Source organism: Myotis nattereri, assembly GCF_964212035.1.
Source record: "Myotis nattereri genome assembly, chromosome: 3".
Classification (NCBI taxonomy): Eukaryota; Metazoa; Chordata; class Mammalia; order Chiroptera; family Vespertilionidae; genus Myotis; species Myotis nattereri.
The window spans coordinates 64,087,983-64,103,646 of record NC_138077.1 but is presented as its reverse complement, the minus strand read 5'-3'; the positions used below and the strand labels follow the sequence as shown (position 1 = coordinate 64,103,646).

At 40.4% G+C, this 15,664-nt stretch overlaps 1 protein-coding gene across 1 annotated transcript in view; it reads left to right on the top strand.

Annotated features, from left to right (window-relative positions):
* The window catches only part of GAP43 (growth associated protein 43), a 101,543-nt gene that overhangs the window by 59,743 nt on the left and 26,136 nt on the right, over positions 1–15,664 (top strand). Inside the window, exon 2 of the mRNA XM_081087099.1 lies at positions 723–1,332. Coding sequence (XP_080943225.1) covers positions 723–1,332 — 610 coding nt within the window. The remainder of the gene's footprint in view (positions 1–722; positions 1,333–15,664) is intronic.

Below are 15,664 nucleotides of genomic sequence, written 5' to 3'. Positions count from 1 at the left end.
TTTTTAAAAAAACAAGAATAACGGCCACTTTCTGTCTTCAAATTGTGGAGATCTGGTGTGTTGACTACTAATGTTGGACCACACACAGGGGAAAGTAGACATCATTGTGTGACCAGCATTCTGAATTATAACATTTTAAGCAAAAGCCCCAAAGCCCTGAACTCCTTTGCAGTTGTACAAAACCCTGATAGAATTTGTTGTCTAAACCTCTACCATACTGTTTGCCCTGAATCTATTGATTTCTTGACCAGACTTGAAATCCTGGGGAGGCGGGTGGACAATACACACAGAGTTTTCCATAATATTTTTAAATGTGAAGTTTTGCACAGAGTTCCTCTCAGCAACTCTGAAAAAGAAATATCTGTCAGAGCGCTTTGATTAAAACCTAGAGTGGATGTGATCTGAGTAGCCAAGGTACATCCATGGAATGGCTGGTTGAAGTTTGGCAATGCAGAGACAGGGAGCTGGGGAAGGAAGCACATATAAATCCATGCCAGTGGTTCTGCAAGGCCAAAAGGATGTGTTTTCCCATAAAATAATGTGTTTTCTACTCAATTCTCCACCATGAAGAGAGAGGAGGCTTAGTTTGAATTTCCACAGTATTGTTGATGTCTGTGCTTGGCACAGTACAAATCGTTCAATAAATATTTGTTAAATGCTATGATCTGAAGGGAAAAAGCATCAATTCATCTCTCCCTTTCCCCACCCTTTTCTCCTAAAAGGTTGAAAAAAATGATGAGGACCAAAAGATCGAACAAGATGGCATCAAACCAGAAGATAAAGCTCATAAGGCCGCGACCAAAATTCAGGCTAGCTTCCGTGGACACATAACAAGGAAAAAGCTCAAAGGAGAGAAGAAGGGCGATGCTCAAGCTGCTGAGGCCGAAATGAATGAGAAGAAGGATGACGCCGCTGTTGCTGATGGCGCTGAGAAGAAGGAGGGAGAAGGTCCCACTACCACTGAAGCGGCCCCGGCCACTGGCCCCAAGCCTGAGGAGGCCGGTAAAGCAGGAGAAGCTCCCTCCGAGGAGAAGAAGGGGGAGGGCGCCTCTGATGCTGCAGCAGAGCAGGCAGCCCCCCAGGCTCCAGCCCCCTCAGAGGAGAAGGCCGGCTCTGCTGAGACAGAAAGTGCCGCTAAAGCTTCCACTGACAACTCGCCGTCCTCCAAGGCGGAAGACGCCCCAGCCAAGGAGGAGCCTAAACAAGCCGATGTGCCTGCTGCTGTCACTGCTGCTGCTGCCACCACCCCTGCTGCAGAGGATGCTGCCACCAAGGCAACAACCCAGCCTCCCACGGAGGCCTCGGAGGGCAGCCAAGCCGAGGACAAGATAGGTGAGCTACTGGGAGGGTCAGAGGCCACGGGTGGGTAGCCACCGGGGCCTTTCGGAAAGCCAGGCCACCTGGGCCATCAAGGGAGAGGGGAATGTCTCTAGAAGGTGTTTTCAAAAAATTAAGGAAAGCTATGCTTAAGTCCCCAAAGAGGCGGGACTAAGAACTAACTCTGGCCACTTATATTCCCAAATATCTCCAAGTCTGAAGGAGAACTCTGGCAGGTAGCAGCCAGGACTAGGAAGATGTGGCAATTACCTTATTAATAGGATTGGCATAAACAGGAAAGCTAGGTAATCTTAGTTTAAAAAAATATATATTCTATGTGCAAGATAGACTTAGTTTAATAAGTAATTACTGAGGCCACGTATTTTTTATGGACAGGAATTAACTAATGTGATTATTTGGCTTTAAGAAGTGCCTGGTATGAGAACAGCCAACTCCTTATTGATTCAGATGATCTAGTTTCTGAATTGCCGGCAGCAAAAACATAATCTCAGACCACCTTTCCCTTATCCCACAATATGTGACTGGGCATTCTCCCCACCATCAATTGATGAATAGTGTGTGTATGCTCGGAGAATGCTAATTATAACAGTAATCGGGGTCAAACTAATTAGGAAAGTAAGTCTATTAATGTTGCCAAAAACAAAAGAAAAAAAACCCCAATATAGAACATGTTGTGAAGTTAAACATCAATTATCATTTTATTATAGAAGATGCTACTTTCTGCCATATGCATAAATAATTGAGGCTTGACTGTGATTACAAACAGGTTCTGGATTTGCTTTGGTTTGAAGCTCTTACTTGAATATTGGAGTGTTTTCACCGTTATTGCCAAAGAGACTGTGCGGAATGGAAATAGAGCATTTCCAAAACAAGATAAATTTAGCAGACCTTCACCCCTGGGGACTAAGACCTGTCCCTCACCCCGCCCACCCACAGTGCTGAAGGAAGCCAACAGCCTCCATGGTCTTTCTTCAGCCAAGTATGACCCATTAACACCTTTCAGCCCCAAGGACCTTACAGGTTAAGTTGTTTCTGTACCAGTTTAAAAAATTGGGTTTATTCCTTTAGAACTTCATGGACTGAACCCATGATGTGTCTAAGGACCCAAACTTGGACTGGCCCACACTGTGCCCACACTGCTCCATGAGAATGCTCTGGGAAATGTTTGGCATCTGCCCGTTAGATTGAAAAAGTAATTATTGGAAATTATTGCCTTTATTCCCATCCCTCCAAATTAGATCCTGGAAGATGGCAGATGATTAGTCAAATATTTTCAGTTCTGCCTCTTTTATCTTGCCCCAAAATTCTGGAAGAAGCCAGATTATATTATCATTGTTATTATATCGCATGCCTCTTTCTATCAGTGATTCATTTTAAATATTTATTCTAAATACATACCTGCCCCAGGGGCCAGACTTTGGGGTTAAGAAGAAGAGGATTTTCTTTTTTCCTGGACAAGGAAAGGCATGTGGTAAAGAATATGGTGTTGGTTTTAGTTTACGCAGAAAAACAAACCACTGTTAACTACTTTTCTTTAAGTTGAAGACTTTAGCCTCAGTTATGATGGCTGGAAATCATTTTGCATATGACAGACTACTTATTACGTATTTTCAAACATTTTAGAAATTAATCATGCTTTTAAAACATAGAAAATATTTGACATATCTCAGACCATATTTTTAAACAGGGATTTCTAAAATTGTGAGCATAGACAGAAAGACATGATGTGATTTTTAGGTATATGATCATGATGTGAATTAATAGAATGACTGCTTGGATCAATGAAAAGTCTAAAATATAATATATCTTAAGAACATTTACATGTATTATTTTTTTCAAGTTATGATAATCCAAATGAATTAGTAAAGTATTTTATGTAGTGCATGCTCAATAAATGTCAGATATTGAATAAATGAGAAGGGACTAGACTTAAATTATAGATCATTTGTTCACTCATTCATATAATCTTCCTGCAACCTTGCTTAATCTACACGTATATTTGATTAAAAGTATGTCTGGTCAGTAAAAAGCAAATAGAAATCATCTTCTGCCCTAAATTTTATAAGTTCTGGCTGAAGAATATCTCAGTTGGTCTGATTTTATTATGTGCATTGAAAAGTAATTGAAGGTGTAGGTAAAGTTCAACTTGAGGGTAATTAAAAGGCAAATTTATTATTGTTTCGGAGCTGCAGCTAAGTAGTGTCCTCTGGGTTGGATCCTGAAATGCTGCCTGTAGTTTTTTTTGGACTGGTGTATCTATTAGTCTTGCCTGCTGTATGTGACAAGCACAAATTGCCCAGATGTGCTGAGTTTCATGGAGTCACAGAAACTGGAGGTGACAAGGAGATCTATCACAGCATCTCGAACCCAAATTCCCAGGGGCCCTGCACATCATTTTCTTCTATCTTCCATTGGATTGTTTTCCATTCCAGGTTAAAATAACAATATTTCCAATTGGCCTCTCCTGTTTGGAAATGGATGCCTACTTTGGGTTGCCTGGAGGGGTGTAGAGAGATAATCTGAGAAAGTGAATGGGGTTGGGGCAAAACAAGTCAAAAGAGAGAATTCAAGACAATAATTTGATCAAAACTTTTACACCAAATCTGATCACTGCTTTAATATATAAAGAAATGCTTTATAAATTATAAATATGTAGTTTATTTTACCCCCTTTAAAAATTATTTATGGGCTTGTTACAGGTGGATGCCATTTACATTAGGACCTTTGGAGTTGGGTTTCTTTTAATCCTTCAACTATATCTCCCTCTCTTTGCTTTGGCACTCTGCCTGCCCATTTCTCAACATGCTTATGACCATAAGGTTTCAGTGTGTTCCTGATGATTATTCCTTAGTAGGAGGAGGAGTGTTCAAGGCTCCTCTGGGACACTGCCCTCCTGCAGCATGAGGAGATAACCAGCAAGCCGCCTTCAGTGATTATGTCATTGGTATCTCCTGAACAGCACAGTGTGCCCATTGGGCTCTCAGCGAAGGAATTCTGTTATGTTTCTTCTACCCGTGGTAACCTATTGACTTTCTCCAGTAGAAAATTCTAAAATTTCTGCTGTGGCATATTCAGTGCCATAGTATTACCAAGATAACACAGCTCAGTGGCCAGAAATCAGAGATGCTGACTGGGTGGCTACCAGGGGGTACTTGACTGATATTGGTAGGAAGTATAACCCAAGTTATCCTAGATTTTCTGTGTTGATCTTGGTTGTATTTTATTTTCATGATCTCTTTACCCCTTTCTTTTTTTTATTACCTCTTTCTAATTGGGATCATTAATAATGATGGTATTTGCCATTATCTGAATAGAAAAATTAACTTAGTGTGTTCCTACCTCTCTTTTTCCTTCCTTGTTTGCTTCCTTCCTCCTTCCCTTCATCCTTCTCTTTCTCTCTCCCCTTCTTCCTTCCTTTTTTTCTCCCATGTATATTAACTTTTTACTGTGCTAGGGCTCCGGGGTCATAAAGATAAGTAAGATAGGGCTGATCTTAAGAGTTCTCATTTGGTAGTGGGGTTGGGATAAAGTTCAAGGAGTGATGTTGAAAATGTTTACAATAATAATTTCAACTCAATTACATCCTGCAAATAGGTATGGAGTGCTTCTTTATGCCAAGGCACTGTGGGACATAATAGGAATGAGATGGTGCTTCTTGCAGTTTGATACATGCTATACAAATTTCTACATAATGTGTGTCTCTATAGCTAAATTAATAGCCAAAAGAATGAATGCCAAATGTATAGTTTCTGGAATGACAATTATTTGTAAGAAAGTGAAATATTCAGCCCATATTTCTGTATTTGGGGAAATTCTTTATGTTCCCCAGAATAATGTTTTTCTAAGGCCAAGGTAACCAATGATAATTTTTTTATCTCTCCAAAAGCTAGATCATCTTCTACCGAGCTCTGTGTTAGATATTAGCTTTCCCAAAGATATTTACACTTCTTTGGCAGGGTGCCTCATAGGCGGTTTTGATTTGAAATGTGGTTTTAACCACTTCCCAAATTTATAAGCCACTCATAAAGAGCAAAAATTTGGATTGTGAAAAGTCCATAAATGCTGTCTATAAAACATGGGCACTCTGTCAGATGCTCAGTGGCATGGAGCTTAAATACTGTTGATTATTAGGCTTTTATGGCACACTGTTATATTGCTAGAGTAATCATTTTTATTGGCTTTTCTTGACAATAATTCAGTGCCTTTGATAATATTTTCCTTTCTATTTTTACATTCTGAGAATACGGGCAAATGAAATGGGTATTGTGCCCACAAGCGCAGTCAAACAAAACAAGGGTCAAGTTGGTAGACCTCCAAACCTTCTCCTTAACTTCAGCCCTGCAGTTCTTTACCTCTCTTTTAAGGTGTTGTGTTTTCATCTCAATTCTTGAAGTTTATCTTATCAGTTGTGATATTTTTTATTATTGTTGGGAGGTATAAGTCAGGTCTTTCCTCAGGCATTCTCTGTCCTGCATGCACAGTAAGATAATGCAGAGGAAAGAAACCTTGGACTAGAATAAGGAGACCTTGATATTTCCACCCAGCTGTGGGATCTTAGGTAAGTCACTGCTTCTGTCTGGTCCTCAGTTGTCTCATCTTCAAGAAGAGGGACTAGAATAGTTTTATTTTAAAGTTTTTTTCAAGGTTGAAATACAATGTTTCTATAATTGGTGGTCCTTAATGAGCATTTATTAAGTGGCAGGCCCTGTGCTAAGTGCTACGTGGGGATTATCACGTTTAATCATCATAACCACTCTATGGTATAAGTACTATAATTTCCCCATCACTTTTCACAGATGAGGGATCTGAGGTTTAGAGAGATGGTGGCTTCTAATCATTGTCAATAGCTAGCAAGTAGCTGAACCAGGAGCTAAACCTTGACAACCTGAGTACAGAGGCAGTCATTGAATTATGAAACCACAAGTACTATTCTGGAAGAAGTAAAGACAAGAGTTGTCTAAGAACCCCAACATGTGTTCTGAGAACATTCCCTCATATATAAATTGGATACTAAAGACTCACATTTGCAGTATCTAAACATAGTTCCTGGTCATAATGCCCTCAAAGCCCCATCACCCCAAAATGATTGAGACTATTAAACAAGTTCTGAGTCATGGGTTGTTAGTCTGGAAATCCTTCAGGTACTCTTTTGTTAGGCCTAAGCAAGCTGTAGAGATCAGTGGAAATTCATGGTTCTTCAGAAGAGTACTATTGACTCTATTAAATATGTTGGGATAACTAAAAATTGAAATTTTTAGATATCAATCTGTTGAAAGTAATTTCATGTATTTGAGGTGATACCTACCCTAAATTTGGCTTAAAGGAATTATTATCTTGTAAAATTCTTTTTCATATCCCTCCTCCCTTCTTTGCAAGTACATTTGCAAAGGACCCTGACACCTTTATATTTATAACTAAAATGATATCATGAACTTAGTAGGGCAGATTAAGAGCAATCACTGTCTAAATTAAGAAATGCTGAGGAGACAAAAGCTTAGAGGAGATGTATTTTAGAGTCAAGAAATCATTTCATGGGGCCTTTGATCCATTTCTTTCAAAGCTCATATTAAATAACTACTATCCTATCTAATGAAAGAGTAATCTGCAAATTGACCAACACTCCAACACACAAGATGGCCGTCCCCATGTGGTCAAAGATGGCCACCACAAGATGGCTGGCAGGGGAGGGCAGTCGTGGGTGATCAGGCCAGCAGGGGAGGGCAGTTGGGAGGGACCAGGCCTTAAAGGGAGGTCAGTTGGGGGCGATCAGGCCAGAAGAGGAGGGCAGTTAGGGGTGACCGGGCCCGCAGAGGAGGGCAGTTGGGGGTGATTGGGCTGGCAGGAGAGCAGTTAGGCATCAATCTGGCTGGCAGGGGAGTGGCTAGGGGTTGATCGGGCTGTCAGGCAGAAGCGGTTAGAGGCAATCAGGCAGGCAGGCAGGCAGGCAGGCGAGTGGTTGGGAGCCAGCATTCCTGGATTGTGAGTTGGACATCCTTTGAGGGATCCCAGATTGGAGAGGGTGCAGACTGGGCTGAGGGACACACACTTCCACCCCCCACCCCATGCACGAATTTTGTGCACTGCGCCTCTAGTTATCTTATAAAGAAGAAAGTAAACAGGAAGACGTATAAGTGACTCCTCCATTTTTAAAGTGAGAAAACTATATTTAGAACTGAAAAATCAAACAATATTTCTTAAAATGCAGAATGTGTTTCAGATACTAATGCATACTCATCAAATTTTTTTTCTCTCCACTCCACACACATGTACACACACACAATCCCACAAGGACTAAAGGAGGAGGAGAAAGAACCAAGAGTAGCAAGTGTTACACAGTCAGTCCATTTGGCTAAACATGGGGAGAAAGCAGAGCACTCAATCTAATGGACTAAAAGCATTGAGTGGTCATCACTTTTATTTTGTTCAGGTAATGATGGCTTCATTAAATAAACAATGAAAAGCTTTCTATAACCATACATAAAAGGAAGGCAAGAAGGAAGCCAATGATGCTGTTTAAAGCTACAAGACCTGAGCCCTTGAAGACCTCCCAAGATTATATGGTTTACAGCATGCATAGGAGGAGAGGAAGGTTTGAAAGGATGTGTAAGTTTTGCCAGCTCTCTTAGTCATGTATAAATTTTGTGCCATAAAAAAATGACTGAGTTAGATGTTGAACCTCAAACCAATTCATATAATCAAGAAAATTTAAATCCCTTCCTTCTTTAAAAAAGCTTTAGCCAGTCATTGATCTGACAGCAAAGAAACTTGGCTCTGTAAGCAAATAATTTACTTCTGGGCTTCCTAAAAAGAATTGCCCATAAATTGTTTTCATAAGGATAATGAATAGTATCATGCTTTTAATAGACCCAACATCTTATAGGATGCTTATAATGCAAATGCTCTGTAATTTCAGCGTAAAAGACTAAACATCACCTAAAATTAAGAGACTTGGGCTCTTATTCAGATTCTGATGATGATTTCAGGCCAGCTTTGTGTGTAAATCTACAGTGAGATGGGGGGCATTAGAAGTTGAGACTAAAGTTATCTATGATGAAATTTACAGTATCTGAAAATTAAAATCTTTCTTAGGCTAATTAATGGAAAATGGTACAGGAAGAATTTTTGGTGTAGGGGTTACCTGAACTGAGTCTTAAAGGACAAGATGTATCTAATGAACAGGAATATCTTTTACTAAAATAAAAAAAATTCAAATTAACATACAAATAACAATTCATCACAATTCAGCAGCAGCCATTGAAAATTAACCTTCAGTCAAAAAAGTAGCTCCATGCTATATTTTGTTTATTGTTGAATCCTTACACCTATAGCAATGAGTGGGAAATTGGAGATAGTAAATATCTGATAAATGAGTTAAGAAAAAATGAACAAATGTTATTACAGTAGAGAAAGTCCAAGAGAGTAGTAGATTCTAGCCTTTAGACTTTGGACAGGCAAATCGCTTGAGTTCTTTGAGTTAAATGCTGGACAAAGAATCTCAACAATGCCAATGTTATGACACCTTTTACCTTTAATTGCAGATTCTGAAGTGATGAGGTGAGGCAGACACTTGCTCAAACAGAAAATTTTGCTGCTGTCCACCTTTTTGCTATTTCAGAAGCTGAGTACAGAAGCTCACTGGAAAGTGCTGTGGTTGCTCAGGGGTATTTGTCATGCTTGAGGTAGCCAGATTTCCAGCCACTTAGAGCTTCATAGACCAATGTGAGCATTTTGCATTATGTTGAGAAACATATTGAAAACTAGAGGAAAGCAAAGCTGCTCCCTTCTGAAAGCAGGTGATTAATTTCATTCCAGCTCCATGAATGACCTGTGTGTGTGGCTCTTGCCAGTGTGTGACAGATACACCCAGGGAAGGAAGGATCTGCCAGGTTCCTTGGCTCTTTTTCCTCATCTGACATGTTTAAGTAATCCTACAAGGTTGTAAGAGTCTCCCGAACCTGCTGTGCCCCACTATAGGATGAATTGTTAATATGTTTCCAGACCAACGGTGTTGGGACAGAGACCAGAAAATAGGCTTTCCTGTTTCTGTTGCCTGTTCTCCTTTCCCACAGTGGTAGAAACATAATTTGTGTACAGTTTGTGAGTCGTTCAGACTACAGACCATAGAGGACATTGTGGTGGGAGGTTGAACAGGTTTTCCCCCCACATATAAACTATAAATTGAAGCAACTTATCATGTATTTGATAAAAAGATAGACAGGGCCCCACTTTGTGAAACTGTCTCCAGTCCAATGTAAGGGCTAAGAAAGCCAGAGTTCAGCAATGTGGCTACAGCATTCTCCCCCGTGTTATAATCAGATCCTTTTAGAAAGAAGAGCAGCAGTGAAAGATTTCCATTTCCCTTTTACCTTCTTCTTTAATATGGATGATTTAACTATAATAGCTTGATAGGAAAAACTGGCTTTCATTGGAAGATACAAGTCAGTATCCTTTTCTTGCCAATATTTTTTTTTAAAAAAGAAAAAACAGAAAGTAAAAAATGAAGCAAAACCCTGCCGCTTTCTAATTAACATTTATGCTTTTCACCCCAGCAGAAAAGCAGGCAGTTAAGATGAACCACTGTGGCCTTGGCCTGGTAGCTCGGTTGGTTGGAGCATCATCCTGATGTGCCAGAGTTGCAGGTTCAATCCCTGGTCAAGGCACATACAAGAATCAACCAATGACTGCATAAATAAATGGAACAACAAATAATGATAATAATAAAAGATGTACCACTGTATCTGTAGGACATTGATTATGGTCTGGATACAAGGTTGGTGCAGTTGTCAAATTACATATTGCTTTTGAATTTCTATGAGGAGAAACTCTTCTCTATTTTCCTAATATGCCAATGAAACAAATTTTTGCAAGAGTAGCAATCAACAAATGAAGAAATTGTTTTTCATGTTCAAGTTTAGGCTGTGACTCTGGTTGCATGTTTATCACATCAGGAGTTTCTATCCCAGGGTTAGCTTGAAATATGAGTTAGGATGAACATTTATCGTATTTTAGGTAGTATAGAATAATATTTCTCTCCCCTAGTCTCTCCCTGTACTCATTTTAGTAATTGTCTGGCCATCTGCACTGAGGTGCATGATGATTGAACATGGATATATGTTACAATATAAAAAAAAAATAAACCATTATGATTGACTAGAAGCCCTGTGCACGAAATTTGTGCACAGGGGGTGAGGGGGTCCCTCAGCCTGGCCTGCACCCTCTCCAATCTGGGACCTCTCAGGGAATGTCCAACCCTTCAGGGGATGTCTGACTGCCATTTTAGGCCCGATCCCACAAGGATAGGGCCTAAACTGGCAGTCAGACATCCCTCTCTCAATCCAGGACCACTGGCTCCTAATTGCTCGCCTGCCTGCCTATCTGATCACTCCTAACCACCTCTGCCTGCCGGCCCTATGCCCCTAACTGCTACCCTGCCAGCCTGATCACCCCCTAACTGATCTCCCCTGCCAGCCTGATCACCCCCTAACTGCCCTCCACTGCCGGCCTGATCACCCCCTAACTACTCTCCCCTGCCAGCTTGATTGCCCCTAACCACCTCTGTCTTGGCCCCCGCCACCATGGCTTTGTCTGGAAGGATGTCCGGAAGATATCCAGTCTAATTAGCGTATTACTCTTTTATTAGTATAGATGGTTTTATCAGATATCTGTAATGGTGTGTTGGTAAATTGGCTCTCCCCCCCGAAAAAAAAAATCCACAAAAAAACCCTAAAACTTAAAAAGCCCTGATTTATAGTGTTTGTCAATATTTATGGCATAAATATTCCCATGGCTGATTTCACACTACCAGTGAGTTGTCAATGAACACACAGATAACTGTGCTCAGTAGCTAATGGGAGACAGCTCATCATACCCCAAATCAATGTAGTGTAATAATCTAATGAACTTTACTTTTGGTAACTAAAATACTGGAACAGTAATTATCAGCTCCTAAACAATATATCAGTATGGAAGTACAAAACTATCTATCTATTACACGCATTCACTTATAGACATATGCATGTGAAACCTTGAGAACTAGTTTTAACATGTGGAGTGATTTCTATTATGCATTGGACATTTATTAAAAGTTAAAGAAAAGGGTAAAATTTGGAATTGTACCTGCTATTCAATTAGGAAAATAATTTCCCCTAAAGGGATGAATATATTGTACTTAAAAGTGTGATCTGAGCTGCATCTTTTCAAGGAGGCTTTTTCATTTTTTCAGAGATGAATTCAGGGTTGGATTGAATTGTGAGCATGGCTGACTTTTTAAACCTCTAATGTAGAGGAAGGGCTGACTCTTTTATCCTAATTACTTTCAGCAAGAATGATGCTTTTGATTCTAGGAGGAGCATCAAGAAACAGTGAATTCAGAGAGGGTGGGATAAAAAGTTTTTATAATTCTCAACCTGGGTACATTTATTCAAAAAGTGACTTTCAAATATATGAACAGGGATGGGCAAGAGTAGGTTTACGGTTGTGACTATGTGAAAGTTTATTCTTGTATTATTATTTATTAATTACAGTATTACTTAGCTTATCATTATTGTTGCTATTATTTTGTATCCTTACTTATGGTTTATCTTCTAGGTAATGATGGCTAGTAATTTAACCTACCTTTGCCCACCCTGTTATATATACTAATTTCCAAAAGAAAGCTGATCTGGTTGAGAATGGCAGGGGAAAATGGAGATGATTAGAGAGGCCCAGAGCTCCCTCTACTCTGTTTCTATCTCCCCCTCTAAATGGAATTACTCTGGGCTGTGAAGTACAGTTTGAAAAGAAAATGTAAGCAATTTTTGTGTTAATGACTTTCTACACATGGCCAGCAAATACTGTCAGGTCCAAATCTGTTCCTTGCACTCACTGCAGCTGGTCATCAGAGTGAGTATGGAAAACTCACTGAAGTCATATTGATTAAAGTAGATTATGTGTATCATTTCAAAGGTTGACAAATCCCCCTCTCCCCATATTATAGTCCAGTTGTTTAGTCACAGATAGTGGTCTGAGTAACTGCTAACCATGGTGTTAGGTCCATTAAACAATGTTCTATTTTATTTTGGTTCCATACAATATTAAAGCCATGCAAAATTTATTTTATGAAAATATTTTATAACTATAACTAGAGGCCCAGTGCACAAAATTTGTGCATGAGTAGGGTCTCTAGGCCTGGCTGGCGATCAGGGCCAATCTGTGGGGCAACCAGCAGGGCGATTGAGGGCCCCCCCTTCGCACCACCTTGGCTGGCCTGGGGCCTGCAGGCTGAGGGCAGCTCCTGCATTGAGCATCTGTCTGCTGGTGGTTAGTGCACATTATAGTCACCAGTCATTCCACCAGTCGTTCTGCCATTCAGTTGATTTGCATATTAGGCTTTTATTATGTAGGATACCAAGGAAATTTTATTTCCTAAAGCCTTGTTTTAAACCTCCAAGTCAGTGAATTTTGAATTATGTTCCTTGGAGCCCTGGCATTCCAGGTGCCTCAGAAGTGGCTTATGGGTATTGGGTTGTTTGCAGAGGCCAGGCTGGCTGAGATATGGTCCTCCACACTCACACAGTCCTCTGTTCCCTCCATGACTATTTCTAAATCTTGGTAAAACTTTGACATTTTAATGAATAATAATTGAAAATTACTGTCCTTAAGTAATTTTTTAAAGTAAGTTATGGCCATTATCAAAAGTCCTTGAATTTTGGCATAATTAAAACTTAACTGAAGATAATTCAGAACACATATTTTCATTCAGGTGTGCACTGTATACTTAGCTTGAATTGTTTATTCTTTTCAAACAGATAATCCTCCTAGTAATATTATAGGAATTATCCAAATTCAAAGAATTTTCTTAGAGTACAACAAATTATAAGTAAATGGAAGTTAAGTGACTCATTTGGGGTTACTAATCAAAGCTAAGTAAAATTACTACATCTATGACTTCTGAGTTATTAGGAAAAAGAAGCACTAATAATGCTATAATTTTGTTTAGTTCGACTCCAATTTGCAACACAATTGAATAAACAAAACATTCTCTCTGATGAGATACCACTTAAGCAATTCTATCAATGTAACTTTGAAATATCCACAAAAATAAGACTTCTAGAATGTTAAAGCCCAAAATCTGTCTCAAGAATTCCAAAAACTGTCCTCTTTCTTTCTCCCATTCCTCAGCCCCAGTGGGTAAAAGCTGTTTGTTCCTGACTAAAGGATGCCTGAAAGGAAAACCCCCTTGGGCAATGGGGCCAGGTCTTCCTTAACTCCAGATATTAGCATCCAAAATGTCACTTGAATGATGAACATCATGTGAAGCGGCCCACTGGGGTAAAAGGAGTAGATCCAATAATCTCACTGTAATCTTAGGCTTAGGGTTTGAGAGGCTGCCACTAATTCTTTTAATTTCTAATCGACTACTCTGAAGACCACTCACGAAAAGCTACACAGTCATGTCTCTCCAAATAAATACCCTACATTAAACCTCCTAATGCTTATTTTTGATCACTAATGAATTCTGAATTATTACCATGGCCACAAGGCTGCACCTGATCTGACTTCTGCTTATCTCTCTGAGCCTATGTCCTTCTGCTCTGACCTTCTTTACTCTTCTCTAGCCATACTCTTTCTTTAAGACTCTGGAACACACTCAGCTTGTTCCTACCTTAGGGCCTTTGCATTTGCTTTCTCCTTTGATTGTCCCACAACTGCCTCTTAACACTTAGATCTCCGTTTGGATGTCACTTGCTCACAGAAGATTTCCCTGACCATTTACGCAGAACTGCACCACCCCTCCCAACCCAATCAGTTTGACATGTTTCTTTTATTTATATCACTCTCAGTGCCTAAAATGACTGTATTTATCTCTCTAAAATAACTTATTTATTTCTTTTTTTTTTAAATATATTTTATTGATTTTTTTTTTTACAGAGAGGAAAGGAGAGGGATAGAGAGTTAGAAACATCGATGAGAGAGAAAACATCGATCAGCTGCCTCCTGCATACTCCCTACTGGGGATGTGCCCGCAACCAAGGTACATGCCCTTGACCGGAATCAAACCTGGGACCCTTGAGTCCGCAGGCTGACGCTCTATCCACTGAGCCAAACCGGTTAGGGCAACTTATTTATTTCTTACTAGATTTTCCATTCCTTAAAAGCAGGGGCTTGGGCCCTGGCCAGTGTGGCTCTGTTGTTTGAACATTATCCCATGCACTGAGAGAGGTTCCTGGTTAGATTCCTGCTCACAGCACATTCCCAGGTTTCAGGCTTCATCCCCAGTAGGGGGCACACAGAAGGCAACCCATCAATGTCTCTCTCTCTCTCCCTCTCTCTCTCTTCCTTCTTCTCTCTCTAAAGGTTAACAACTTTTTTTTATATATAAGTAGAGGCTTGGTATCCTTTCGCCCAGCGAGCATGCACAGTGCTCAGAATGGAGCCCATCACACAGATAGACCTCAGTGAACGTCCGCTAATTGACTAATAATACGAATCTCACTTATGGGGAGATTTTTCTTCATAAGCAGTTGGATAAAGGGAAAGAATCATTTTATTTATTTTTTTCCAATTTAAAGCCCATTAAAGGAGCTAAGAATTTTTCAGGCAACTATTCACTTTTATTGCGTACAGCCTCACTCTCCTAGGCTTTACAGATTAGCAACCTCTTCTCCGGGACCTGCTTCACAACATCATCCTGGCACCCAGACACTCTGAGTCTAGATGTGGATGTTTGGCCCAAAAGGAAAACTGGACAGAGCGTGAAAAGAAGTTTGGGCCCCCAGCGAGGATCAGGTGGGATGTGGGTGAGGACTCTTCAATGAAGGAAGAGGAAAGGGGGAGTAGGAAGAAAAAAGAATGGGGAAGAAAATGGGAGAAAATAGAGGGAGATGAAAAGTAAAAGGGGATCAGAAATGGAAGTAGTAGAGGAGGCAGAAAGAATAAGGAAGGAAGTAGAGAAAGACAAGAAGGTAGGAGAGAAACAGAAGGGAGTTAGAGGAGAAAGCATAGGTGAAGCAGGACTTTGGGGACCAGTGCAGAGCAGAGGAAAGGCACTGAGCTGGGCACCAAGTGGTTCCCTGCAGCTCTGCTGCTGACAGACTGTGTGGCACGGGCAGGACAAATTTACCTCCCTCTCTGGTACAAGGATATGGTTTATTAGGTGTCTTCCATCTCTAGCACTCTCCGTTCTTAACTTCACAAATAGCAGGCTCCAAAGGGCTCCTGGCAAATAGATTTTCTGTCTCTGAGCAGGTCCAAGTGGCAGATGGGTCCCAGCTCCCCAAGGAGAGACCCCTCCCCCCCCCCCCCCCCCCCCGCACACACACACCAGGCTCACTATTGTTAGAGCCCT